Source organism: Syngnathus scovelli, chromosome 6 (genome assembly GCF_024217435.2).
Source record: "Syngnathus scovelli strain Florida chromosome 6, RoL_Ssco_1.2, whole genome shotgun sequence".
Lineage (NCBI taxonomy): Eukaryota > Metazoa > Chordata > Actinopteri > Syngnathiformes > Syngnathidae > Syngnathus > Syngnathus scovelli.
In genome coordinates this window covers 13135406-13162884 of record NC_090852.1, presented here as the reverse complement: position 1 = coordinate 13162884, position 27479 = coordinate 13135406, and the positions used below count along the sequence as shown (strand labels likewise).

Here is a 27479-nt window from a genome sequence, read left to right as displayed (position 1 = left end):
ATGCCAACACTACTGTTATTTCCTTTTCTACTCTTTCTTACTAATATCCCAATTTCACAGCCTTAAGATGAGATCACATATGTATAAATGTCAGATTTGTGAGAATTTATTGAATCCACTGGTACTTTGTTTCCCATGACACAATAAAAAGATTATATATATTTATATGCATATATTTATCAGTTTTCTAAATCTATATTTATAAAACATAAAATCTATATTATATATATATATATATATATATATATATATATATATATATATATATATATATATATATTTATATATATATATACATATATTTATAAAACCTGGATTAATGTTTGTAGGCACATAGCACTACTATTATTCTGAACACTACTATATCCACACCTAACTCTTTCAACCATACATTGTGCACTCTGGCACAGTCGTGCTTGACCAGAATAGGATGTTCCCCATAAAATCCAAGCTGTTTCCAAACTGTTGCGGTCAACCATAGGTCCATTACTTGTCTTTAAACAGGGTCTAAGGTGCCCACCGCTAATCGTGCAACAGTGAAAAAGCAAGGCATTCTAATGAATTATGCAGTGAAGCCTTTCTCACAGCCTGACAGTCCGAAACCAGTGCGAAGAAAATTAGAGAAGTACAAGCCAAGTGCAGCCTTTGCTGACACCTCCTCTCCACCCATCCTCCATCTCTGAAGACCCCAGGGGCCAAGGCCTGTCAGTCAAGCAGCCCTACTCACTACTGGCTACATGTTAAAATTTACGGAAAGCACCAAGGGGCCTGCAGGCATCATAACATGAAGAAGAGATCCCTCAGAATCCAATCCATGGCCCTTCATGGTGGAGAAGATGTCATGAATGGTGTTAATTGCAAACAAGCTGCAGATTGGCTGTGCTGTGCATCCAATGAGGACCATTGATGTGAAACCCAGAGTTGGTCTTCTTGGGATTCAAAATGAATGTTCACCGAGCTCAGTTGTTGTGAAACCCAGAATAGGTCTTCTTGGTATTCAAAATGAATGAAGTGGCACATCCCTGTTTGGCAGGCAGCTGTGTGTGTTCTTGTTCTTGTAATGAGAAACCACAGAGTTCATGTGTCTTGACGTCTACAACACAAAGACGAGACACGGTAGCGCCGTGTTATGAGCTGCCCTGGAAGAGCCAGAGAGCGGGATGAATATTCATGGCTCACTGATGAATTGTGTTCCCATTTTAAAATCACTTATGTCGCTTCTTGTATCACAAGAGCTCTTTGCCTCCGAACATTCATGGGCCACAACATAGAGGCCCCGCTTCCAACTTCCAATTATCATCTGTGATCATTAACTTGTTGTGTTGACACAAACCATGCAATTTGCCATAGCCGTTTATTCAAATGACCCTCTTCGGGAATTGCGGCAGACTGTGTTGATTGGATTTGTTTTTGTGTGCCTCGCAATCACTCATGAAATGTTTGCATACAAATTATGAACAGTGAACACGCTTTAAATGCTTTAAACACTTTGTTACATGGCGAGGTGTATGTTCATGCGTTCCACAAACCTGCATCATCAAATGCGATGGAATTAGAATGGCACCCAATTATTTTTTAATCTAGGGTCAAGGGTGAAACTTGGTGCATTAGACTTGTAGGCATGAAATGCCACACGGCCGGATAACTGGTTTCAAAGCTCTGTTGGAACATCTCTGCAACAAGTTTGTCTGTTCAACACATGATTGCATGGATTTTCTGCACTTCTGTTTCCTCCAATATTCCAAATCATGCTAACTGAAGATACAACTACCCATAGTTTTCAATGTGAGGATAAATGTTTTTTTTTTTTTTTCCCTCTGTGATTGCCTGGGGACTAGTCCAGGATGTACCAAGCCTCTTGCCTAAAATCAGCTAGTACAGGCTCCAGTTACACACGACTGAAATGTGAACAAGTGCTATCAAAATTGCATGAATCTGTCCATATTTTCCAACAGCTAGAGCTGTAACAAAGTGTTTGGGACAACTACAAAGACAGTGTCATCAGTAAATTGAAATACAAATCAATATACAATGGCAAACTGGTCAGTCAAAAGTTAGTTGGAAGCCAAAGCTTCAAATGAGCTTTAAAAATATGACTGTTTAAGCCACTCTCAGGACTGAATGCACAAATTTTGAGTGGCTTTGGACTTGAAAATGCCATCATGCCAGACTTGATGGCCTTCACTAAGAATGTCAAATGTTTATCTAAAGCGGAATCCACCTTTGCTGCATGCCTTGGTTATTTCTCATTAAAAATAAAACTGATATTACTAAAAATGGTCTGGACCGGTATAAAAGGTTTTGTGATGGGGACAGTTTGACCCTGGAATAGTTGATTTATGTTAACTTATTATTCAAAACAAAACAACTATGTTGGACCTTGGAGAGTCTAAAAGAACCAAAATCCAAATATTACAAACATCTCCCTCTAAGATGCGGTGTAGTTCTTCATTTCAAACTGACTTGCTCTCGCTGTGTCGATTACAAGTGAGCATTATTACAGTACATTTCAAAAAGCAGAACTGACGATACGGCTCTTCTATTTGATCTCATCAAATTACACAGGATGTTGTTGCACCATGAGCTTCTAAATTGTACATTCAGAAAACAATTCCATCATAGCGATGGTGAAAGAAGTGGTGAAAGAAATGGACGGTTATTGAGCATGGTCATGTTCGGTATCCCCAGACGAGTGATTCATAGCAACCTCATCGCTGGCAACAGACAGGACATCCAGACCTTTATTGCCTCCATCCATCACCATCACTTCATCAATCTAAGATGCTATAAGCCATCTTCTCAAACAGTCCCCAAAGACCCATCCAGAGATTTACACCCATCCTCTACCACCCTCTCTCACTGTTACACACACACACACACAGACGCGCACACGCACGCACGCATGTGAAGGCCAGACTTTGGAAAAGCCATTCAGTAAACAAACATGGTTCGATCCTACCCTGCGATGCACACACGCACACACACACACACACAGACACACACACACACCACTCCCAAGGCCCGCGGGCTGACAAGCTATGCTGCAATTTGAAAGGCACTTACACTTCCGTCACATCAGACCACCTGATACCACCTGCTGCTGCTGCTGACCAAAGCGGCAGCAGCCATATTATGATGGATACAGTAACTAGAGGAAGAAATCATTAAATCTTTTCCATTTCTTGCACCATTGTAAAAGCCAAGCACTCTGAAAGCCGGAAAATAATGTTTTCGACAGGTTGTATCTCCTCAAAATGTCAGCGCTCACTACCACCACCCAAGCACCAAACTAGCAAAACATGTTTTAATACATATAATTTTAAAGGGAAGTGTTTGTAAAATATGATGCTGATGCTTAAAGGCGCCACAATTAAACATTGCAAAAGACATCCGGTCTACAACAAAAATAACCAGTATTTATTGCTGCTAAACATCAATCTTTTGAGTGAACTGATTCTAAAGATCCAGTTCACTTAAAAGAACTGGAATGCACATCACTAAAGCAAACTGACTCCTTCAGCATCCCAACAACATGCCTGACCTAAATCAACATTAACAAAGAACCCCTTCGGCTGCCTTTCCATACAATGTGTTTACGGGGTTAACCCGATTCCCAAATTGTGGACTGCGTAAAATCGAGCTCTATCCATATGGTGTTCAAGTAAATTTCAGTGAGAGGATTGTAAAATGTCAGTAAAATACTGCGGTCCTTGGGTCCATTTTACTGTTATTTTGTTCGTCTGCCTGCCATGCTGGCAACCAGTTCATGGTGTCCCCCCTACTGCCAGATGTCAGCTGGGATGGGCTCCAGCACTACCACCATGAGCCTTGTGAGGACAAGCGGTTTGGAAAATTGATGGCTGGATAATTAAAACCTTATTCTTAAAACAGAGTCATGCACTCGTCTTATCTTCCCTGTCTGTAGCCTCTGGGGGGAAAATCTCAGACTGCCGCAGTCAGGAAGCACATCTGTCCGTAAAACCTTCATGGATATTAGCCTAAAACAAACGAAGGGCAAAAGGATTCAACAAAAGGAGCGCCCTTAGCAGGAATATTCAATGAAGCTCATCTGAAATGCTGACCCCCCCCAGAAGAAAAAGCTGCAAAGAAGATGATCTTCCCTGTTTTAGTATGTGGCTTGCCGGCTGCAGGCTTTCCTTTGGAGTCAAATAATTGCTTTTAATGCATTCTCATTGTTTTTGTTCCTGCTGTTATAAAGAATGGCTGATGGCCACAAAACACCCCCGAGCTATTCAATATAACTGTGACACATATGCTGTCTTTCTGAACAAATTGTGTCAATAGACAGAGAAAATAGACCACATTTTGGTGAGCTAAATCAATATGGTGTGGAGGGGAACCTTTAACTCTAAGGCCCTTGTCAAGGTCTTGACTGAGGCATCACACTGTGTTCCAAATATTGAATAAACTGAGGTATTTTTTAATACCAAGCCATTTTTAACCACTAGCAGCTGAGTGTCAGTGTTTGTCACCGATGTTTACCGACTAGGCTTCGCACATCCACAGTAAGTGTTGACTAGGGAGAGAAAGATGGGAGAAGGGGCTTAATGGCGAGTGAGAGCGAGGAGAAGCCACTTTAAGTGTCCAACAGCAAGGGGATGCTTGGGTAATAGTGGTTTCTGTGGCGACAAAGCGAACAGCAAATATACTGAGAAGGACAGAGACACAGTATGTGCTTTTGGGAGCACAAGTCGGGAATCTGCTTGAACAAATACCACCCTGAAAACTATATTAAGACACAGTCACAGTGTTGGCCTCACAATCTGTTTGCGCGTGAGCATAAGTGTGGTTTCATATGCAACAGGATTTGGGATTTTATATTCACAACCTCACATGCAGATAAAAATAGGCGAGCCAGAATAGTGGAGCGACTGAATAATAATGTACCTTGCTGGCAGCCATTCAAATGTACACTTTGTCACTGTCCTACCAGCTTTATGCGCAACACCGGCAGCAACGATTTTTGCTTCTTAATGAATTCCTATTGTAAATAGAGATGAGTTTAAAGATATTAATAAAAATTTGATCTATCTTTAAACCTGTTGCCTGTCACGGTCGGGTGAAGCATGGAGCAGGACGACCAAGTGCAGCTTGGACCAGGTCTTACTGGTGAAGTCAAAAAAGGCAAACTAACAGACTCGGCAACTGACATGACTTAACAAATCCTAACAACGAGACTGACCAAAAAGACGTGAAACAAAAAGACAGGGTGACATTACCAATGACAGGAACCAAACAGACATCATGACATGAACACATAACAATGATCCGACAGGGAGTGAAGGGCAGACAGGACTTATATACATGACAGGTAACGAGAGGCAGGTGGGAATAATCACACTGATCATGGGCACACAGGAGGGGAGGGGCGAGCACACAGACACGAACAAAACTATGACATGATCGGGGACGAGTCGTGACAGTCGTCGTGCTCTCTTGCTGTTCTGATTAATGTGCATGTACGTGTGTGTGTGTATAATTGATGATTTTACGATTATATAAAGTGTCCAACCTAAAGAAGTTCGCCAGTGCAAAATGTGTTAATTTTTTGTGCAAATGTGTGCGTGCTAATTTGACTAGTACTCTTTGATTAAATCAGTTTATTCTCTCATTTTGAAAGGTTAGCTAAAGTAGAGGTTGAGTTTGACTCCAGGAATTTAATGTAACTCAATGTACTTTGACAAGAAGGACACAAACTGTGTGTGCGTGTGTGTGCGTGCGTGTGTGTCTGCGCGTGTGTGTGTCAGCGTTATCTCTGCCTCATTCAAGTCATGCGACAGGTCAGGCACCCCATTGTCACTTGAGGCTTTCAGGGGCTGACTGGAGATGGGCTGTCATCCAGTCCAATTATACAGAGAAGAATAGGCATTGTTGCGCACTGGGGATTGGTTCAAGACCCAAAAGAACAGCGGCGAGGACAGTACAGTCGTCTAGGGCCTCTGGCTCCGAGTCACATGTTTGGAATCAAGCAACTCCAATTTATTGGTGATAACTAAAATCCAGGATGTAATGTGGCGCTTCTAACTCTGGCTGACATACTGAGTTATATATGAGAGTTTGGTGGAGATATCTGGGAGATGGTAAAATGCACTGGGGCTGACATGAACATCCTCATTTGAAAGCCTACTGCATTCTCCTAGCTGCTGCTTGAGCTCTTCCTGTGTAGAAAGGTCCTTTTCTCGTCAACTGGATGTCAAGAAGCACCACTTACCTCAAAGCACTCACGGGGAACTGCTTCGATTTATTTAATACCAGCCTGCCACTGCGCTCACATTGTGTCTTCTGCCATGTTAGTCATTGTTAGAATGATACAAACCGCAGGAAGGAGCAACACGGATTAAACCTGTCGACAGGTTGAACGAATCAACACAAGTTTTCTATTTCGGTCTCGGGTGTTAATGAATTACATTATCTAGATGGTGAATGATTAAGAAGACGCAGCAAAAGGCCCTCCTCATCCGTCATGTCATTAAGTTTGTCACATGTCTCTTTGTTTATTGTCAAGAGTTGTGACAGCTCAAGATGGCGGAAATCTTAGTTGAGATAATCCTATCTTAGACAGGCCTCCAGTGTCCTCACTGCTCATTCCAACTCACTGATGCGGAACGCGCGTGGCTTAGGTGAGGAGAAGGGATTTGCTCCTGTGTGCTGTTTCCGACTGGGGCCACACGCATGCACACCCCATCAATCTCCTAATCTGCTACATCAACCAAGTTGTTTTGAAAGTGACAAATTCAATGATAATGAATTGTTAGTACACACGGCGTGTTTAAGTGAAAGAATACGTCTGCGTTTCCTATAATTTCCTTAGCCTTCAAGGTCGGTCTAAATGTTCATTAACACCCGAGAATGCTCTTGTAATTACTTTGTCGTATCCATTCCAGCTGATTCTAAGTGGAAAGACGGACAAGTTGCAGTCAATCAAAGAGTAATTGTGAATGGAGCAGTCAAGTCAACTATGTGAAGGACTACACTAGCAACGGTGCAACGACAGCGCAAATTGGAGTCTTTACATTTCAGGATTGCATTTTGGGGAGTTGATTTTAACTGCTATGTTAACATTTTCACAGTTGAATGGCGTCCACACTAAGTGTTATTTCACAGATCGTTATGTTAGATTAACTCTGTAGAGTTAAACTCCGCCTTCACACCTGCACTCCACTTTGAGAGGGATGAGTCAGCGCCATTTTCCTCTTTGCTTATTAAACACTGACATTCAAACAAAAAATGTCAAGCCCATGAGGTTATTTTCACTCCTAGAAACTGTGGTCAACAGTGATATGCTTAAAATGATCTCTTCAAATGTGGTGTTCAAATGAGGCAAACTTGATTGTCGTGAATATAATGTTGGACATAATGTTTGCAGTGAAATGAATAAGGACATTTCAATTATTCGCTGCATAACCGATATACTTTTGATCACATTTTGCTCTTTGCAGACACTTTTGATGATTATTATGCAATTTGAGTTGTTACTGACTTTGGACTCAGGGACTGGAGATTTAATTCCAGTCAAACTAACACTGTCCAAGAGGGAAAACAAATGTGTCTAGGAAGAGTTACTTGTCTACTCCTGTAGTGTTATCTCGGCATAGTAATTTAAATGAATACTTTCTCTCTCAGAGTATTTAACTATTTCAAAAGTGTTGATTTAACTCTAGAGAATGTGGAGCGCTATAAACTCTGAAATTGGTTCAACAAAAGATGCAAACTGGACTTTTTGCTGGGGGCTGTTTTAAAAATTGTTTACCAAAAACAAAGAAAATGACAATGTTTATATCTGAAAAGTGATCATATTTATTTATTTATTTATTTATTTATTTATTCATTCATTCATTCATTCATTCATTCATTCATTCATTCATTCATTCATTCATTCATTCATTCATTCATTTATTTACATCTCCCAAATTATTTGTAAGATCTCGCTTGCGGTTGCAACCCCAACCCCGTTTAGCCTTTGTAATGCACACATAAAGATGTCTCTTTACACACATGAAATGGGAAGAGGTGGTGGGGGGTGGGTGTGAGGTTGAGTGTCACTATGGGAACAAGGAGGCAAGATTCTAAAAGCTACCTCTTGAGGAGAGAGTTAGGACAACAACAAAGCAGCAGAACACACAACTCCATTCTGTTTACAAAACCATCCCAGAATGTGTGCGCTCACATTTCAACTCATTTTCAGATATTTTGCTGAGTTTTTGTTGGTCCTGTTGTGTTGTGTGTGTTGTGTGTGTGTGTGTGTGTGTGTCATCCAGTGGACATCTGTATCTCTGTGTGTGTTTTTGTGCAATATGAATCCCTTTAATAGGGCTAATCTATTTTAATCTCACCTGCCACTGTTACCGTACAATGATGAATGTAATCCTAAATGAGTCAAGACGCAGAGAAATGCCTGTGGGAGACAGAGGAGGGGGTGTTGGACGGCAGTGTGTGTGTGTGTGTGTGTGTGCGTGTTTGCATTCACGTTGGAGCGTGTTTATCCATGCTTCTGCTGCGGCGCTAACAGGTTTCCCCCGCCTTGTTGGAAGGTCACCGGTGTCCTTGGTGATGTCTCCTTGTGTGGTAAACAGCACCATGGACAGCAGCACCCGTCCCCTCCCCACAAGCACCTCAGCAGACAGACATTCATCTCCTTCCAATCACAGAGGCTCCCGCTGTTCGCTTTTTTTTTTTTTTTTTTTTTTTACTTTCATTGTGCTGATCGGAAAGAATTGGAAACGCTGCCCATTACGCTTCACTCTTCATTTCACTCCCACATTCCCTGATCTTGAAATGTGAAAATGTGAGAGCTGCAAGGCAGCCGCATCTATTAATATAAACTCGAAGAGAGAAGCCCTCATAGATAGACTTCCTTGATGGTGACAGGTTCACACAGCCCACTGAGGGCTAAAACATAACAGCGGGAAGCCCTGGAAACTCCCGATTTAAAACTTGTTTCTGAGCTGAGCTTCCATGCGACGCTTTAGCAAATGGAGGAGAGGGCAGTAGACTAATGATAAAAACAAAAAGTGGGGGAGAGATTAAAAATGAGAGTCTGCTCCTATACGAAGGGAGCTGGAGCGAGAGAGCGATGAAGAGAGAGTGTGCGAGTGAGCATGCATATGAGAGAGCGAGAGAGAGAGAGAGAGAGAGAGAGCGAAAGAGAGCAAAAGAGAGAGAGAGAGAGAGAGAGAGAGAGAGAGAGAAAGGTGCAGATAGCGGGTGGGGAAAACCTCCTCTGTGAAAGGATGATGTCAGTCTCTGCAGCTGAGCCCGGTCCCCAATTCGATGGGGTGAGTACAACCTCTCAGCCTGACAAACCAAGGAGAAGAGCAAGAAAGAGAAGAAGATGAGGGAGGGTCTGCAGAATGAATGAAGAGCTGCAGGTACGTATGTCACATTATCATGCATCTGTGAGTTCATTCATTAATGCCCTTTGTTGTGTGTGCTGCTTGCCACTAGGCTTTAGTTTAGCTGACACATTTGTTCTCAGGATTTACCACTGTGTGTAATGTGGTCTTTGTCATTATTATTCACATACTGTACATGTTGGACTCGACAGCAATGCCCTCTGGGATACAATCAGATGACCGATCAGCCACAATATTATGACTACTTGCACAATATAATCACATCCAATACAAGATGATTATCGGGGTAATTATTTTTGCTGCTCCAAATATAATGACATTCAGTTTTGACTGATACAGGTATTCTTCGAAAAACATTTTCATTATTGTGTCATTGCAGTTTGCAGGTGAAAAACTGCATTAAACGAAGAGCTGATATTGTCTCTTAATTACCACTTAACTATTCAAGGAAACCAAGATATTAGACAGTTCTCAGTTGGATGAAATTCAGATCTACACCACTTATACCACCAATAAAAATCACATTTTTCAATGAATAGCCCTCAAACAGCATCAAACAAAACCAAACATGATTATCTTTGTACATTTTCAATAATGCCTTGTCTTGTCTGTGTGTTGGTGAGTCATCCTGGTTCGCAGTAGGTTGCCTTATCTGTTATCTCAAAAGGGTAGTGTGACGTTCAAAGTCACACACACTAATAGAGCAAGATAAGAGGGAGAATGGATTGATGGCAGCGTGTTTGAGGTCACATTCAACAGGCGGTGGTGACATTGACAAAAATGTGAAGTGAGTGATATTGGACTCATCGTGTGCCATCTTCCCTTTTGTGTGTCATCAACTTCCACGCCGTGAGCCGCAGAGGAGAGCGGGTCACACATGGCCACCTTTCAATGGCAATTGTGGATTGCGGCTTTAAAGCCACAGGCACGCCGCTCACTTAGTCACTGCGTGGATTACGCGGAGCCGTGATGGCCAGGGGGTGACGGATCAAGTACAATGTTTTGCTCCATCACATTGCAGGCATTTGCATTGAGGATGCTAGTGAGGGAGAGAGGCAAGTCTGCAGGCCAACAGGTGTAATGCATACAGAATCACTTTGAGAGGGGAGAACTGATTGCGCTCTGTGATGAAAGAAAGATGATGTTACGTGCCTAATCAGGTCTCTACATTTTTAGCTACTTTCATGATGTCATTATGAATTGCAAAACAAACACAAAAAGACATCTTGAATAAATAGCTACTCTGTGTGTGGATTAAGTGACAAAAGAATTTTGTTTCACTGTGTGCGCACGTACACATAGATGAGGCACTTAATTCGTTTGACCAAGAAAATTGACAGTTCTTGCAGCAACACTCGCAACATTGGACATGGTGGCAAAAAAATATGCAATTTTGGTGAGAGCTTTGTCACAAATACCTGTTAAATTAATACGCACAGAAAATGCCACTTCTGTTTTTTTGGCTAACTAGAAAAGCCCCGTTTTTAAAAGTCATTGATTATGATATCAGAAAGATGCTCTCATTATTATTATATAAATATTGGTATTTTTTGGATCCACTTAATATATTAAAGTTGTTTGCTTTGATTTAGTAGTACAACTAAAAAGCGGATCATTTGAAGGGCTATGAGCAATGACGTTTTCATCCCCACTCGGATCCATTTTGCAGCACATTTTCACCCCCACTAGGTCCCATTTAGCAGCACCTAAAATATGTGACCGCATTCCACATTATAGTTCACAGACATGGCTTCCTATATTGGCTGCTCTATTGTGGTCCTCTCCAATTTGCCATGACACCACTGTCAGGTGCTGGGCTGCACTCAGCGCCAGTATTTTATTTGTTTTCCTGGCCTTGCTGCCACAGCGCCAGTAATTGCCGGAATAATCAAACAGGTAGCGCTGTTGTTCTCATTGTCTCACTTTTACACAGACTCAAGTGAAGTAACAAATGGTTGAGTCGATGAAAGCTCTTTGAGCTGTGACTTCCTGCTGAGAAGCGCCCCTAATTAAAGTGTGCTTGACTTTACTTTCTTATTTCCTCTTCCATTTTGCACCCGCTATATTTGTATCCTCTCGTTTCTTCTCATGCTCCTTATAGCTTCCTTTCTTCCTTTCTTCTGTCAGGTGCAATATAGTCTTAAAACAGCGACAGGGTGTAGATTCCTCTTTATGTTGGAGTGGCGGCAAGGTTGTGACTCTTGTCAGGCTACATTGGTTTGATGTCTTGATTTCTCTGTCATCTTCATTCCCGCTCGAGAAATGTGTTTATATTGAATTATTCAAACAAATTCTCACTGTAGAACAGGGCCTTCACATCACATCATCCCAATGGGATTTCATTTCAATACAGTCTGCGTGTTTAGTCATGCCTTTCCTTCTTTCCATCCATCTCCAGCTCCCCTCACATTCCCAGCAGAGGCGACCTGCGCGACCCTCGGCCCGAGTGTCATTACCGCTGACCAGTGGCTCGTCTCTTGCGGCCCCCCAATCCGCGGCCTCCCTGAGAGGCGACCAGGAGGTGAGATGAAAATGGAAAGGAAAGGCAAAATGAGGGATGGAAGTGTCAGAAATGAGGTAAACAGATGGACAAGGATGAGAGAAGAGAAAAGCAGACAAAAGCAAGTTGCTGAGCTGGTAGTAGGAGAAGAAAAAGAGGCTGTCCGCAGACAGACGGGAGAGAGCGGAAGATGAGAAGCGACAGGGAAGCAGCCCCGCAGATGGAGAGAAGAGATGCTATTTCAAGACGATACTTCCTGATAATGTCGCTCCACTTCAAAGTGCAAAGCGCTCCTGTCATGCTCTTGCACGACTGGGCCTCTGGAGAATTTCTTCATAGATCATGATAAAATGATAAGAAGAGGCTTGCCGGTGGGTGTGGAAGTGTGTGTGTGTGTGTGTGTCTCTCCTACTTTTTTTTTTTTTTATGTGACACAGTAGCACGAACCTCAATAACATATACTCCACTCTTGCTTCCTTCTAGCACATGGCTGTCCAGAGGATGTGGGAGATTCCCTGCACACTGTGTACATCAAATTAAGAGGTAATCCAAATGTATGTTGGAATGCCTCCCATTAACATCAACTGTATTTCATGCATCCAGTGTTTTAATGATCAAAGCAAAAAATCAGAAAAGGTCATTAAGTGCAAAAATACAGTTTGATTAAAAGTGTCTATAATGCAGGTTATGCTGGTTTTTTTTTTATCCTGTCGACAAAATATATTAGTTTCATTCACTGGTCTTGCTCTTAATATATTTGTATTATTTCAAGTGTGTTTCAAGACCTTACAAATATTCAAATGTAATACCAATAATAAAAACATGCCTAAGGTATATTTAAATTAGGTTTTTGTATATTGTGGATTTCAGTGATCGTGAAGTTGGTTTGGAATGTAACTCCTGCAAAGGAGCGGGGATTACTGTGCTGGTAATTAGTTGCGGATTTTGTCTAGGCGTTGCTTATTTGATATTTTGCACAGGCACCTCTAATACTATATAGTATGATCCAACCATTCATTATGAGTTATATATTAGCATTTCCCAGGCAGTAACATCAAATGCAATATCCTCTTTTTTTTTAAAGGTTTCATCATTTTTCGAGATCGTCTGACTTCTGTCTCCACATGCAAGCCAGTGTGTACTATGGCTTTTTATTCCTATGTGATGATGACAAATGCTCATGTAGGAATAGAAGCCACGTTACACATGGTGTGAGGACAACATGACGTGTGGCGGCTTGATCACCGGGGCCAGTAAAGATGCAATTGTGCCTGTCGTCTGGAGTTGTGTGCAATAACATGAAGTGTGTCATTGATGGCTGTGCATCTATTTTTGGCCCGCGGCACCAGTGCTGCTTTGTGTTTGACGCACGGCGTGACAGCAGATCTGCAGGGACGACAAAGTGTACAAGGGAAGAAAAAGAGCCAGGAGGGATCGATACAGATCTTTAATAACAACTATAAAATAGGCACTTGGTGATCCACTTTACAGCTTGCACGAGGCACCGACTGCACAGATGCACTTCCCTTTCTTGTCATTCTTTTGCACATTATCAAAATAAAACTTTGACATGAAGCATTACACAGACGTCGACCTAGCTACAATACTATACAAAACAAGATACATACGTACAGTATAAACAAAATAAAGCACCTTTTGTTGTCCAAGTAAATACTCTTCAGTATGAAAGTTTGGAGTTGCCGCCACAGATGATTGTATTTGTGGTGTGTACGTGGGAGAGAGTGTTTGCTATTATCAGTGCATGGGAAGAACTCCGAATACAGGTGGAAGGCCGGCGAAGCCCTTGTATGCACCTGAGTTCAAACAACGGAATCTTTCCTAACGTAGCGTTGGAGCAGCCGACAGATGGAGCACTTGGAGAGTTTACACAGTATCTCGAATGAACCAGGGAGCACGCAATGTGATCAACATGCTGTATAACTGCTACAGGTATCATGTTCCCTTCTGAGGACATTGGCATTCACATTACAATAAAACACAACGTAGCACCATGTAACGTTTATACAAGAGCCTAATAGAACGCAGTGCAGTAATGTTACAAGAATACACAACAATACATTGGAAGCATGTACAAAGACAATAATCCAGGTCAACAATTACATCAGGTTGGTCCGTTGCCAAGAAAGACGTACACGAGTTAGACCATGTGATGAATGCAAAATGAACATGCATTTCTTAAAAGGATGTATTTGACTTTTCAAGTATTCTTTTTTTCTTTTTCTATAAACATCTGAAATATAATCTCTGGAACAGATAATATATATATATATATATTTAAAAAAGCAAAAGCAGAAAAGATTTCTCTGAATAGCATTTTCATTTATATATCATATTTGGCATTTGTCCTCACATTTGTGTGATACAAGCGCATGTACAAAGAAGACATAAAGTGACTACGTATTTAAGAAGGCATTTCACAGAAAAGAGCTGTGCAATCTCATTCACCGTATTGAATTAAAAATCAAATTGGAAGAACTGTGAAATGGTAACTTTTTCATTCACAGGTCCCTCAATGTCTGCTCAGTTAATAGATTCGGACGTGTCCTTCCTTAAAGGAATCTTAAAGCTTGTGAGTTTTTGGCCAAACAGCTGGCTTAGGAGGTGGTTTTGGGACTCTGCTGTCCTGTAGGAGTGGCCCTCTACAGACCTCACCCCCAGCTTTGGCCTGGACTTGTTCAAGGAATTGGTCATGGGGACAGAAGACACTTTGGAAATGGACGTGTGCAGGGGCCGCCCCACCGTTCCCTTTTTGCTTTTGTAATCTCCGTTAAGAGGGGCTGCAATGTCCGTTTTCTTTGGTGAACAGCTATCAAGCAAACTTCGTTTTAACTGCAACCCCAAGGGCGATGTCTTGCACTTGGATAGGAGTTTGTTGCTCACGACGTCATCCCGCACCGACGAGAGAACGGGGTAGTCGTTGGGGCTGTCAAATTTTCTCGCCGTGGAAGGATTTAAAACCTTGCCGGGGTGGTACTTCTTTTTGCACCTTGAGTCCATGCTCACGTTCTCCTGAGTTGTTGGGAAGGAAACTCTCTGCAGGCTGTGCGGGGATTTGACATCCTTCCTCTTCTTTTGCGCTCTCGGAGATTCTTTCTCCTCGTTTGATGACGATGATGTGGCTGAAGTCTTGGACGGGAAGACCTGCGTTGATTCTGTGGCCTTCATACTGGCTTTAGGATTGTCACTTGTTCTAACTTTGTCCTTCTGCTCCGCCGCAGGAAATGAAGCTTGTTGTTTGCTGACAGCTCTGTGTGTAGAATTCTCGGTCATCGCATCAGCTGCTAGCTGTGACTCGGGTGTCTTTGCAGTGACTTGTTCTCTCGAGCTGTTCAAAGGGTCTTTACTAGGTGGAAGCGAATCACTCGTTTGTGTGTCGCCGTAAACTGCGATGTCATTCATTTGAGTTGTCTCCTCCCTCTCACTACTTGCTGACCACTGGGGGGTCTCCACTCTAATGCACACCGACTCATTCTCCTCTTTCACGTCACACGCTTCAATCGTCGATTCTCCATCACATTTTTGGTCGAAATGAGCCGTGGGTGTCCTGTCAATTTCCTCTTCCTTGGGGGCAGCAGACGAGGAGCTCATCGAAATACATTTCTCCAGCTCTACCAAGAGATCGGAGTAGTCCTCAGCAATGTCCTCAGTCTTCACATTTGCGCTGTTTGTCTCGCTGTGGTAGTCATTAGTGGCCGTCTGTGTGGAGTCATCTAACATGGGCACGATGGCTTTGGGAGTGTGTGTTTCTGAGGCTTGATTTAGATGCAGCGAGCCCACACTGGCAATGCCACTGTCTGTGCTATTCTCCAGCAGACTGTCGGAGAATATCCTTCTTTTTTTACTTGCGGGGGAATCACATTCATCGTCTTGGCAGAGAGATGCCTTGGCAGGCCTGTGAACACCTCGGAATTTGAAGATTTTATTGGCCCCTGACAGGTGCTTTTCCATGTGGCGATCAAACTGCTCCTTCTTCGAGAAGGTGTAGTTGCAGGTGCTGCAGATGAAAGACTTTTTAATCACATGCATGACATCAGCACACAGCTCACAAGTGTAAAGGGTTGTGTGTTTGGAGTCGAGCTCGTCCGCTTCCTTGTGTGCGACCTTCAGATGCTCTTTCAGGTCCTGGGCCTCTTGATAAGACACGGGACATTTGTGACACAGGAAAATCTTCTCCAAATTGTGGACCACCAAATGCCGCTGAAGTTTGAAGGGTTTCGGGAACCGCTTCCCACAGTGGTGGCAGTCTCTGGAGGGGTCCTTGCAGTTGGGATGCATCTCCACATTTTTAGGTGCTTCCGTTTTGTGAAGGACCTCGAGTGGGGTCAGTGTGTTCTTGCTGCCGCCTCCGCCACTGCCTTTAGACTTGTGGAGCTTTCGCTCAGCCCCTTCTGGGGTTTTGCTTGCCTCCAAGTTGCTGCTCGCAGTTTGTTCTTGTTCTTTTGTGGCCTTGCTGGACTCTCGGTTGGCTTTGCTAGGCCGGTGCTGCATGATAGAGGTGATGAAGTTCTTCACTGCTGTTTCCTGCATGAAGCAGCCGGGAATGGTCAACATGGAGCCCTGAGTCTGCCCCCGACGAGCAAACTGAGTGGCGTGCTCACGCAAATGCTCATTGTACATCCACACGTCCGAGATCTCCTTCAAGCACATTCCGCAGGTCCAAATCCCGGTCTTGTTCTTTGCATGCTTCTCCCATAAATGGTCTCGCAACTGCTCCCTGGAGCTGAACTTGCGTTGGACACACATGTAGCAGGTTGGCGGCGGTGATGGATTATGGGACAACTTGTGAAAGTTGAGCTCGCCAAGAGTGAGAAACCAAGTGAAGCACACTTTGCACTTGTACTGCTTATCTTTAACCTTTATTCCACCTTCTTGTCGCTTTCGACCTCGCCGCTCCGTTAGCTTTTTAGTCTTTTCATCATCCTTGTTTTCCATGTTGCCGGTTGCAATGGGGGGAGACACAGAGACATCTTTGCTAGAGTCAAAGAACTGAATTTCGGGTAGTTGAAAGGTGGTGTTGATGTTTTGAATGTCAATGTGGAGGTTATGAGCACTCTCCGCGACATCGTCCTGCTGGGGCGGAGAGCAAGATGGGTTTGACACCTCTGCGTTTCTGGTGATCGGCTCGGAGGTCACCGTGGAGTCTGGATTAAGGACACTGAAATCCTGAGCTCTACTCCACTCATAAGAAGCTTGATCAACAGTGCTTTGAAACCGATTCAAAAGGTCGACTTGGAGGTCTTCTTGGTCTTTTTGTTTACCGTCAGACACTGTCTTCACGTCAGGGACCTTCAGTGCACTGTTATGACACATGTTTAACATGATGGTATCATTAATGGATATAGTCTCGTATTCACAAGGGGTTGTGTGGTGGTCACTGGGTTGGCTCTCCGAGTGAGGGGTTGCAGTGTGTGTTTCTGTGGCAGGGGTGCAGTCGTGAACGACATCCGAATCAGATAAAAGCTTCTGTCTTTTATTTCTTTTTCCATACACTCGCGGGCACTTTTTTCTTTTTGCTTCTTCGTCTCTCGGAAACAATTGCGAGAATATGGTGTCATCGTCAAGTAAGGCTTTTAGATCAGGACTTGTGCCAGGAGGAGGCGGAGTCAAACAAGCGAGTGGATGTAGCTTGTCTGACGAGTTCAGCTCACAGTTGACCTCCACCGCTACTTTTCGGAGAATCTCTTGAGCGAGGTTCTCACTTGATTGTGTGTTTTCATTGATCTCATCCGAAGCAGCACACGTGCTCTTTTTGTACGTGTGGTGTTTTGCGCTCATACTGTCCTCAATCGATGGACTGTTATTTGCAGATATGTCCTCTGTCACCTCCCCACTCAGGTCTGCGCATAAACTCTTGTCTGTATCAGTGACTTGATTGAATCCTGCAGTTTCACTGAGAACATTTGTCTCTCCAGTTGGAGTTTGGGACGTATTCTCAGAGCCAGAATTTGAAGTCAAACTGAGAAGTGTTTGCTCTGTTCCAGTTCCATGTCTGTCAGGCTGCTCTTGCTCCAGCAGCACACTGCTCTTAAACTCAGGAGTTATAGCCTGAAGGAGGTCTGTTTTTAATATATTCAAAAGCTCATCTGAGAATGGGTCAAGCTTTGAGTTTTCCTCACTATTTTTGTTCTTTCGAGATTTGCTGTTCTTTTTTGTCTTCGTAGGCACCAGAGAGGTTTGATTGCCCGTTCCGACCCCTGCCACTGCAGTTGTCTCGGCTGCCATTTCCTTAGTGGCTGACTCATTCGCCGAAACGTTCAATATTAAGGCGGTACCGGTCTCTGTCATCTCAGCTATTTGGGCCGGGGAGGGCTGTGAGTCATCTTTATGTTCCTTCTCTCCAGTTTGTGATGCTTCATAAATAAGCGTCATCCCCTGATTGCCTGATGTTGTGTTTGGTGGGCCAATAGGCTTTACACTTCTGGCTGAATGTTTCATGGCCTTATGTCTTTTCAGACCTGGCACAGTCCTGAAACACAGTAAGCAGATTTCACAAAGTACTTTCCCCTGCTGAAGGTTATTCTGAGCCTTTTTTGGTGAGGTTTCCTTTTTCAAGCACTGACCAGATTCCAACGATGGTCTATTTTCACCAAGGACGAGTGGCTTAGTGGTGAGTAGACAACCTGAAATGTCTTGAATGGGAAGTAGATTGCGCTCTTCTACTGCTAACGGTGATTCAAGCTTTCTAAGAGGCAATTTGATAGAGTCACAGGGATCGGGCTTAACATCCACATCTTCATTTACAATATCAGCTGGAGAATCTGTGCTTTGCATTTCAGCTGAAAGTCCCAAACATATGTCTTGTATGACGAGTGGTTCATTTAGTGAACTTATTTTATTTGCCTCAGCTTGGTTCAGCGACACTGTGGTGTCAGCGGGTGCCTTGTTGAAAACCAATGTTGGCGTAAAGCACTCCTCACGAGCATCACCGTGACCCGGTTTTAGAAAGGGATTGTCATCCAATTTGCTGGCTGGCGATATTGGTATGTAGTCGAACTGAGTCAGTTGTGGAGGCTCATCTGAGTTGTTTTTGTAATTCAAAGGACTGAGCTTGAAATCATGAGAACTGCATTTGTCAAAGTTTTTTGACTGCTCGACTCTGCTGGGCACAGGAGCTGGAAAATTGGTGTCAGAATTAGGAAGTTCAAGGTGCGGTGGGCTAGTTAAAGAACAGTTCATCTCGACCGTTGTCTTTATGGCTACGTCACAGTCCATAACCTCCTTTGGGTATTCAGACTTGGCACCAGGTAATCCTGATCTTTGAATTGGACTCGGGTCAACAGAGCTATTACATGGGTTTTCCGGTTTGTCCATTTCCTGATGTTGTGCTAAAATTGGGCTGACTGGTGAAGAGGTGTGTAGAAAGTTGCAGTGATGTCGCTCTACTTCGTCTCTGCATGGTGAGTTCAGGTTGCTTGCCATGAAGTCCACAGGTAGATCTTCTCTGATGTCGTGAACATCTAAAAGATCCTCTTTTTTATGAATGACATTAAATGACAGATTCGATTCACTTTTCAAAGAGTCATGAACTTGAGGAGCCTCGCAGGGATATCTCGTGGCGTCGGTATTATTGAGGCTTTCCATCTGGCGAAGAACTAACAGACTGTTTTGTCCTATAGAGTGGATGTCTTGAAATGTTAAGCTGTTCTGGGGACTTTCTGTGTTGCTTTCTACCAGAATTGGACTGCAGGGCTTATCTGTGGTGAGTAGGTCCACTAATAAGCCAGGATTTGAGCTAACATTGTGAATGTCAACTAAACAAGGTTTGTTCTCAACGGAACGTTTGGCATGCTCAGATGTCAATTCATTACCACCGGCTCTCGCATCTTCTGGTGACTTGTGAATGTCTAGATTGGATTTAAGGAGAGTCGCTGATAAAGGAATACGTGCCTCTTCTTCTGTCAAAAGCGGTGGGTCGTTACATTTCTGACGTGACCGATTCACATTTTTGTCTGTGTTCGTGTCCTCATTTGCATCCACCACGTTTGAGCGATGAGAAGATTCAATCAGCGTTTTCATTTCAGGTTCACACCCATCTGAAATTAATTCCATTTTGGCCTCGCTAATGCTCTTTTTGGTGGGTTCGCTTGGCTCTGATGAAATCGACTGCTTTACATAGACTATGTGGCCAGCACTGTGAGGGAGCGATGACTGCGATTCTTTGAGAATGAATTCAATATTGTCCTTCTGCTCCTTGACACTTGAAGGTGAAAATATATTCTGCTTCTCAGTAATTGCCCCCTTCTCGCTGTGACCTTTTTCCTTAGCTGAATGACTCTCACTTTCTTGTTGTGGACTTGTGAGAGAGGTGGCATTTGGCTCCCTGTGTTCTGATATAAGAGATTCACTTTTGAAGAGAGAGTCAGACATGACCTCAATATTTTTCATCAGGCTTTCTGTGTATCGGCTCTGTTCCAAGACATTCTCCTCTTTTGTGTCATCGGCAATGTCTTTTTTGAGATTTCTCTCCTCTGGCGTGCGGTCATTATGGAATTGCGAGGTCATGATTAATGCATCTGAAGCGTCACCTTCTTTTTTGGCATAATGCTCAAGGGCTCCTGGCTCACTGTCAATACTGTCGTGGGGATTGTGGTGTCCACTCACTAGATTGAAGTGGAATGGACTGGTCCATGGAAGTTCCGGTTCAGCGAAGGGCTCTGAAGACACTCGAGCATCCATGGTATCATTTTCAGAGTCTTCACTCAGTCGTAAGGGCGAGAACTTGCTCATTTGCAGCTGCTTGGAGTCCTCTTGGGTGAGTGGAGTTTCCAGCTTGGTTGTCTGCAGCTGGTTTTCAAGCTCGTTCACGATTCGCTTTATTTCCAATTCATCCTCAGAGGCGCAGCTGTTAAGATTTGCACTGTAGTCAATTATTTTTTCCGGCAGAGACAAAGCCACATCGTTGTAATCGGATTTCTTTTCGTTGCATTTATCAAAATTGCCTTTGTACTGTGAAATCTCATCCGGTAGCACTGGGCTTACTATGAGGTTCCAATCTCTTTGTTCCAGAAAAGGAGAAAATGAGGGCATTAATTCTTCTTTTTTGTCCACTGTATTCTCTAATGAATGGAAGCCTTCTTTCTGAATCGGCATGTCAGAGTAAAGTCCACTGTCGAATGCTGCTAGGTCACCAAACATTGACGAAGTGTCAAATGTAAGGGGGGACTTCATGAGACCCTGATCCTGATCCAGGGTGTAGGGCATGAGGTGGAGTGCATCTTTTTGTATCAAGGGACCTTGGCTTTGAGTTGGTGAAAGGCACACTGCATCAATCAGTGAGTTGCAAAGAGATGCTGGCTTGTGCATGTCGACATCATTTACCAAAGTCTTAGCCTCCTTTGCCATCCGCACACTGTCGCTCTGTTTTGCAATCGTAGTGCTGCCTGACAGTTCTGCCTGTTTGGAGCGAGCCCTCTGTTTTCTTTTGCCTTTTTTACCTTTGTCAACACTGGAATCTGTTTCTGTCTGGCTCGTGGGAGAGCGTGACGTAAACGGCAATGGTTTGGCACACTGACTTTGTTCTTCTTTAGGGCACAGATTGTCTGTGCTTTCGAGTGTGTTTGTGCACAAACTGAGTGTTGGGATATTTTCTTTGCCGTTAGACTTGGGCTCGATTGATTCGCCACTGCCATATGTTACTTTTTCAAAAGCTGTGACTGATGAGGATGGCATCGAGTCAACAATATCTGCATGTGGAATCGAGTTTGTTGAATTCTCCGTCCTATTTTCGTTGTCAAAGAGACTGTCTTTGTCAGCATTTGGAGATTTAGTGAACGTCAGTGCCAGTGTACTGGTCTCATTGCATGACTTCTGCGGGGAGGAACTTTGATTGATTTTTCGCACGGGAGATTCTTTTCTTTTAATGTCGGCCTTTCTCTCAGAATCCGATTCAATGCGCTCGATGCTTTTAGGGCTGTTCATGCTGTCGCTTGAAACACTCACAGATGTGCTGAGTTCACTGCTTGTGGAGGACCTGCTACCCCTTCTCTTGAGTCTCGGAGGGGAACCCTGTTTCTCAGGCGAAAGAGAAATGTCCTCATTTTTCTTCACCTCAAAGCACTCTTTTGAGTCATGCCGCCACGCCGCTCGGTCCCTCTCGCTGCGAGCTCGCCATTTACACTCTTTGCTGTACGTGTATTTACACCGACTGCTTTGGTTAAGTCGGCCTTGGCTTGCTATCTTTACTGGCTCACATTCATCGTCTGAGTCTGAGACATAGTCGTACTCTCCGAATCCAGGGTTCTGTACAGTGGGCGGCAGTCTTTCCATCACTAAGGAAAATTTGAGGTTTTTGCTGCCTTTAACATTGAGCTTATTTTTTTGTTGGACTATTTTATGTATGAGTTCTTTGCTCCACGTGCCACCCCCAGTGCTTCTCCTCTTGCTCTCTTTCACTGCAGTCCTCGGGGTTGGAGATGTGGAGGTTTGGATGGGCATTGACACAGATCTGTCCTGAAAGCCTTTAAAAGCGCAGCGTTCCGAGAACCTGCTTGATAAGACAAACCTTGGGGTACTCGCGCTTTCGTCGTCACTTTTGCACAGCTTTCTAGACGCTTTCACTTTACTCTCGTGCTCCTTCATCTTTTCCCTCGGGGCAGTTTTGGGATTTTTAGAGGGGGTCTCTTTTTTGGTGTTGTTTTTTTTCGGATCACGCTCAAAATTCAGCGGTGTTTTCACAGGTTTGTCGGCATATGTTTTATTTCTCTGAGGGCTGTCGACATCTGACTCGTAAAGGGAACTTTCCTGTCTGGGTGAGCTGCTGTCGAGTGCTGCTTGTTTGTCTTTGTTCTCAACTCCGACATTTTCTTTTGTTTTCACGCACTGTTTGTTGGATGTTGCTTTGACGGTGTTGAGGTCATCGTCAGCAAATGCATCAATAAAGCTACTGTCTATTTCTGCGTTGTCTGACTGATACACGAGCCCATTCAGAGCTTCTGTAATTAGGCTGTCTAACTTGGCATCCTCCATTTCCAATTCAGGGAGAGGAACAGGGAGGTTGCCAGAGCCAGAGAACAAGTTAAGTTTCATTGGATCATCCTTGCTGTCAACTTTTGTGTCGTTGTCTGACATCAGCTCTCCATTCTTGTTAAGGCCCAAAAGAGATAGATGAAGATCAGAAGGGCATCTTGACATGGAAACATTTGGCGGCGATGGCACTGCTTTAGATGGTTCTGTGTGGAACTTTCGATTGTCTTCCATCTTTGGCATGTTGGGCTGTGTGCAATATTGCTTATGTCCAAGAAAAGAAGCGACGTTGCTGAAATTCTGATCACACTGCTTACAAGTCAAAAGTACATCCAACTGGTCAAGATTTGCGGTGGTTAACGAGGTGGCAAACAGCTGATGTGCAGAGTACGGTGGGGGAGGCTGGTGATGCTCCATCCCGTAACTGTCCATGTAACCTTTGCTCCCATCCATTGTTGTCTTTGTGTGCGCGCTGCTGTGCAGGTAGCCCATCATGTTGTCTTTGTCTCTGTCTGGCGCATAAGGAATGTTTCTTTGACCTTCGGCATGAAACTGATGGGGGTGAGTGTTTAGTTGATCGGGAGCTAACTGGGTTTTGGACTGGGGCTGGTGATAAAACGTGACGGCGGCACCTGATTTTGACATCTGACTATCCTCAGAGTTGTTGTTTACTGGACTGGTGGATGTTGGCGAGAGGGAAGAGCAGGTACTACTCGATGCGGGAGTATGAGCCGGGGAGGGCAAAGGGGAATCGTGAGGCGACACCATCATAAGGCCCATGGGTGCAACTTGCAGTGGCGAATAGGTGTAGTTCCTTGCCGACGATACGGGAACCGTTTGGTTGAGCCCGAAATATAAACCCTTATTTTTTGATTCACATAATTGTGTGTGACTCATTTCTACTTTGAAGGTGGAGACCTGTTTGACAGTTTCCTGTCTTTGGTTTGAAAAACTTTCGCCATTTCTTTGAAAAGAACTGGGGATTTTCAGCGAGCTATTTGGATGGGATTTATTGTCATCCTGCCATTCAGAAGGTGAAACCATGTAGGGCACTTTCTGATTGCTTACTTTGCTCTGATAACTCAGTTCGGCCGCTGGTCGCAGTTGCTGCCACTGCATTCTGTTGTCTTTAGATACATTTAGCCTTTTGTCAGGTGGAGACTGATTCTGAAACTGAAACTTGTCAGTCACATCACTGTACTGAACTGAGTTTTGCTCCACTGGTAAACATGTCTTACTCGGCCCCTCCCACGAGTGTGGTAACCCGTTTAAAATATGATTATTGCCGCTTTTATCAAATTGCACTGCGCCTGTTTGAATACGATTGACTGTTGAATTGTTTAAAGTTTTACTGAGAAAGTGCATTTGTGTGTGTGGAATGGTTCTTGTGTGGTGCACACTTGCTTGTGTCCTTTGGTTGGCAGTTGAATCTTTCAGGTGACAGTTCCTCGTGCTCCCTGGGGCTACGGCTGCATCTTTACCGTCGACCTGTCCAAGATCTTCTGCGCTCTCATTCTTGCCCTGCTCCGGCTGCTGCGAGACGGAAGCGGCGCTGTCACTGCTGGTTGAGTCCTCACTCAGATTCCTGGGGCACTGAGTAAAGGCTTGAATAAACTGTGACTGCTGGGTGTGAGGATAAGAGCGCCTGGGCTCCGGCTGCTGTTCATTACTGAACTTGTTGCCGTTTTGAGCAAGGTTTGGCCCCTCTACAGGCAAAAAGGAAAATGAATTATGAGTCCCATGAACCGAACCGAGGGAGGAGTCTGTAAAGTCTTGGGGTTGTGGGTTCTGGTCACAGGGAAAAGAGTCAGAGGTTGACTCCTCCAGAAAATTATATCCATATTGAAAAGAGCCAGGCACAAGGCTATTTGTCTTGTCTGTATGAGCAGTGGATTTTTGCGATGAAGCGTAGTTAGCACCATTAAAAGTTCTCTCAGGAGACTGCCACGTGTTCGAGGCACTCAGCTGAAAGTCAGTCAAGATCAGCTGGCCGCCCGACTGTGCATTGGTGTTCTCCATCGTGGCAGGCTGCTGTTTCTGTGACAGGGGGGGATGTTGGTGTGACGATGTCCCACTTGAAGATCCCAGTGCCTGTGAGGTATAGCTTGGAGAGGTAAGGTTGGAGGAGGCCTCTTCGAAACAACGGCTGTAGTTGAGCTCTTCTTGCTGGAGCTCAACCGCCCTCTCAGGTATGCTGGGAGTGTGGAATCTGTAGCTGCCCGGAACTGGGCCACGGCTGGTGTCCAGTTTTGTCGCTGGTGAAACCTTCTGCTGTGGGTAGGCAATCCCAATGTTGAGGTTGGAGCGAGTGTTGGTGATGCTGAGACTATACAGGTGCTGTGGGTTGACGCGCTCTGACTTTCCAGAGCGCTTGTTCTTCTCTCTGCCACGCCCCTTTCCACTTGGTGATTGGGGACTTCCTTTGCCGCTGGACCAGGTTCTGTCAATGGCAAACTTTGATCTGTTCTGCAATGATCTGAAGTCAATCTTGCCAGCCTGCTGTGGCCGTATTACAGCCTCGCGCTGCTGAGAACCGTTGCACTCCTTTTTTACTTCGTCAAGCTTGGGGCCTCTGCTGCTGGCTCTGGCGTCGGTGTCTGTGCTTGAAAAGTGCTCTGAAGACTCCTTTGTGGTTTTGACACTCTGCTGCTGCATTGCTGTCCCCTCATCCTGCAGTTTGGACTCAGCGCCCAGCTCTTTGACAGCATGCATTCGCTGAGTCTCTCCTGCCATGGTGCACAATGAGTGCTTTGAAGGTCAGCTTCTCAGATGAGGTGTCTGGGTGACAGAGGCATCGTCTTTTGGGTTGCATGAATCAGCAAACGTCCACGGGCAGGAAGTGCAAGGACCGGGCTGCTTGCTGCAGGCTCATCTCTTGACTTTCATTTTGCGCCGATGATCTGGCAGCTCAGCAAATCAGACCTGGAGGAACACACGGGATCAGTTAAAAGGCTGAAGCGATTTGATCAAAAATACTTTTCCTAACATATTACGATAGACTTGCCAAACAGGATTCATTATCTAATGCTAATGAACTGATAGTGAAAAGACATGACCTGTAATCGAGTAATTGGACCTGCAGCATTAACATTTAGAAAGGACTTCCATGAGTCAAGTGTATTTTTCCTCCCCATTTCAGCCAGCAGAGAGCACCACTGCATCATGCGACAAAGTGGCTTCCAAGGCCCAACTGCAGCGTCTCATCACGTTGCCAAATTCTACCAAGGGAAACCCAAAGTCGGAAAGGTCCAAATTATGGAAAAACACAATGTAGTATTCACAGTATATGTGCTGGTTCTTAGACAAATCATTTTATCACAAAACGTGCCATTTTAAAATGAGGAGGAAAACAACAATACAGGATGATAGAAATCCAGTCTCTAAAAAGCTGACAGTCGTTAAATGATTCACAGGAGTATAGTGGCACAATGTTATGGTGCTTTTGCTAAAGAAGAATAAGATCATGGTGGAATATCTGGAATTTGTGGGTCCGTCATTAGACATTTAATATTAGGCACAGTGACGCTTATTGCTTTCCTCAGGCATCCCAGACACTGCCTCTCAGATCTTCGTTTACTTTGGCCACAACTGTCACTGCTTCTTTTTGAGGCCAGACCAGATGAAAGCTAAAGTTTAGCACCAAAAAGTCATTCATAGGGAACTTAAATCTGACCTACTTTTTGTTTTTCCATGGCTATGACTGGCAGAAGCCACAGAAGAGACTCTCATCTTCATTAGACTTTACACAATAATACAATAGCCTTTGCACATATTAACCTTCCTACTTCCACTTCAAGTGAGTAGAAATGACATTCAAAAATGAGAATGCGGTATAAGTAATCACACCTACGCCCAGACCAGGCAGGTTTTCGTAAAAGGGTTTCAGTAAGCGTGTACAGGAGGTTGGGGTTGGGAAGTGGCGCTGAGATGAAAAGGAAAAAAAAAATCCTTCAAGGTCATTCCCTGGCATATGTTTCTGCGTCGCAGCCTTTGGTAAACCTCTCAAAGGTATTTAGCACATGAGAAGGGAGGCCTGAGGCTGCGACCTGGCTGGGTTTTAGGCCCGTTTGTGAAAAATCACATCTTCTCCGCAGCTCCGCACACACTGTCTGCAGCTGTCTTAGCTACAGGTTGGGGAAAGTAGCATGAAAGGTCCTGCCAGAATCTCCCCAGCGCTTGATCCATCTCCTCAGAGTCAACAGTCACCATCATACATCATAGCTTCAATTGTATTTGCCCAGAATGACCGTTGAGGTTCAGGGCGGTGGATGAATGGCTATGGCAACAAAAAGACCAGTATGAAGAAAGTAGCACCAATGTCTCAGCTGTCAGTTTACGAAAAAAAACAGCTCATTTGTTTTTTCAATGTAAGCTGAGAATGCTTCCCTACATTCCGATGCATTTAAATACATTCTGTGCTTTAACCACACTCATGATCGGTTTCAATTAGCTACTTTTTCACAGGTCATGTTTTGTGAGACCTCACCTTTTTGGGCTGGCTTATCTGATTTTATCTTGCAAAGTATAAATTGATCTTGGACTGTCAAAAGAATATTGGTGGAGGCAAAACTGCAAGCATGGAAGGCATATGCCTTGTGAAAACAAATTTTGCATGGCTGCTC

At 44.1% G+C, this 27479-nt stretch overlaps 1 protein-coding gene and 1 long non-coding RNA gene across 5 annotated transcripts in view; one reads left to right on the top strand and one right to left on the bottom strand.

Moving 5' to 3' along the window:
• Positions 1-8456: 8456 nt before the first annotated feature.
• Positions 8457-12644, top strand: LOC137840387 (uncharacterized). The gene is made up of 3 exons (XR_011087005.1): positions 8457-9389; positions 11773-11895; positions 12358-12644. It is a non-coding gene; the product is annotated as an uncharacterized lncRNA (long non-coding RNA).
• Positions 12645-13305: 661 nt separating this feature from the next.
• LOC125971210 (zinc finger protein 469) overlaps positions 13306-27479 on the bottom strand; it is a 156594-nt gene continuing 142420 nt past the window's right edge. For all 4 annotated transcript variants that reach the window (XM_049724256.2, XM_049724257.2, XM_049724258.2 and 1 more), the window contains one exon: positions 13306-25779. In XM_049724256.2, coding sequence (XP_049580213.1) covers positions 14416-25590 — 11175 coding nt within the window. In that variant the 5' untranslated portion in view covers positions 25591-25779 and the 3' untranslated portion in view covers positions 13306-14415. The remainder of the gene's footprint in view (positions 25780-27479) is intronic.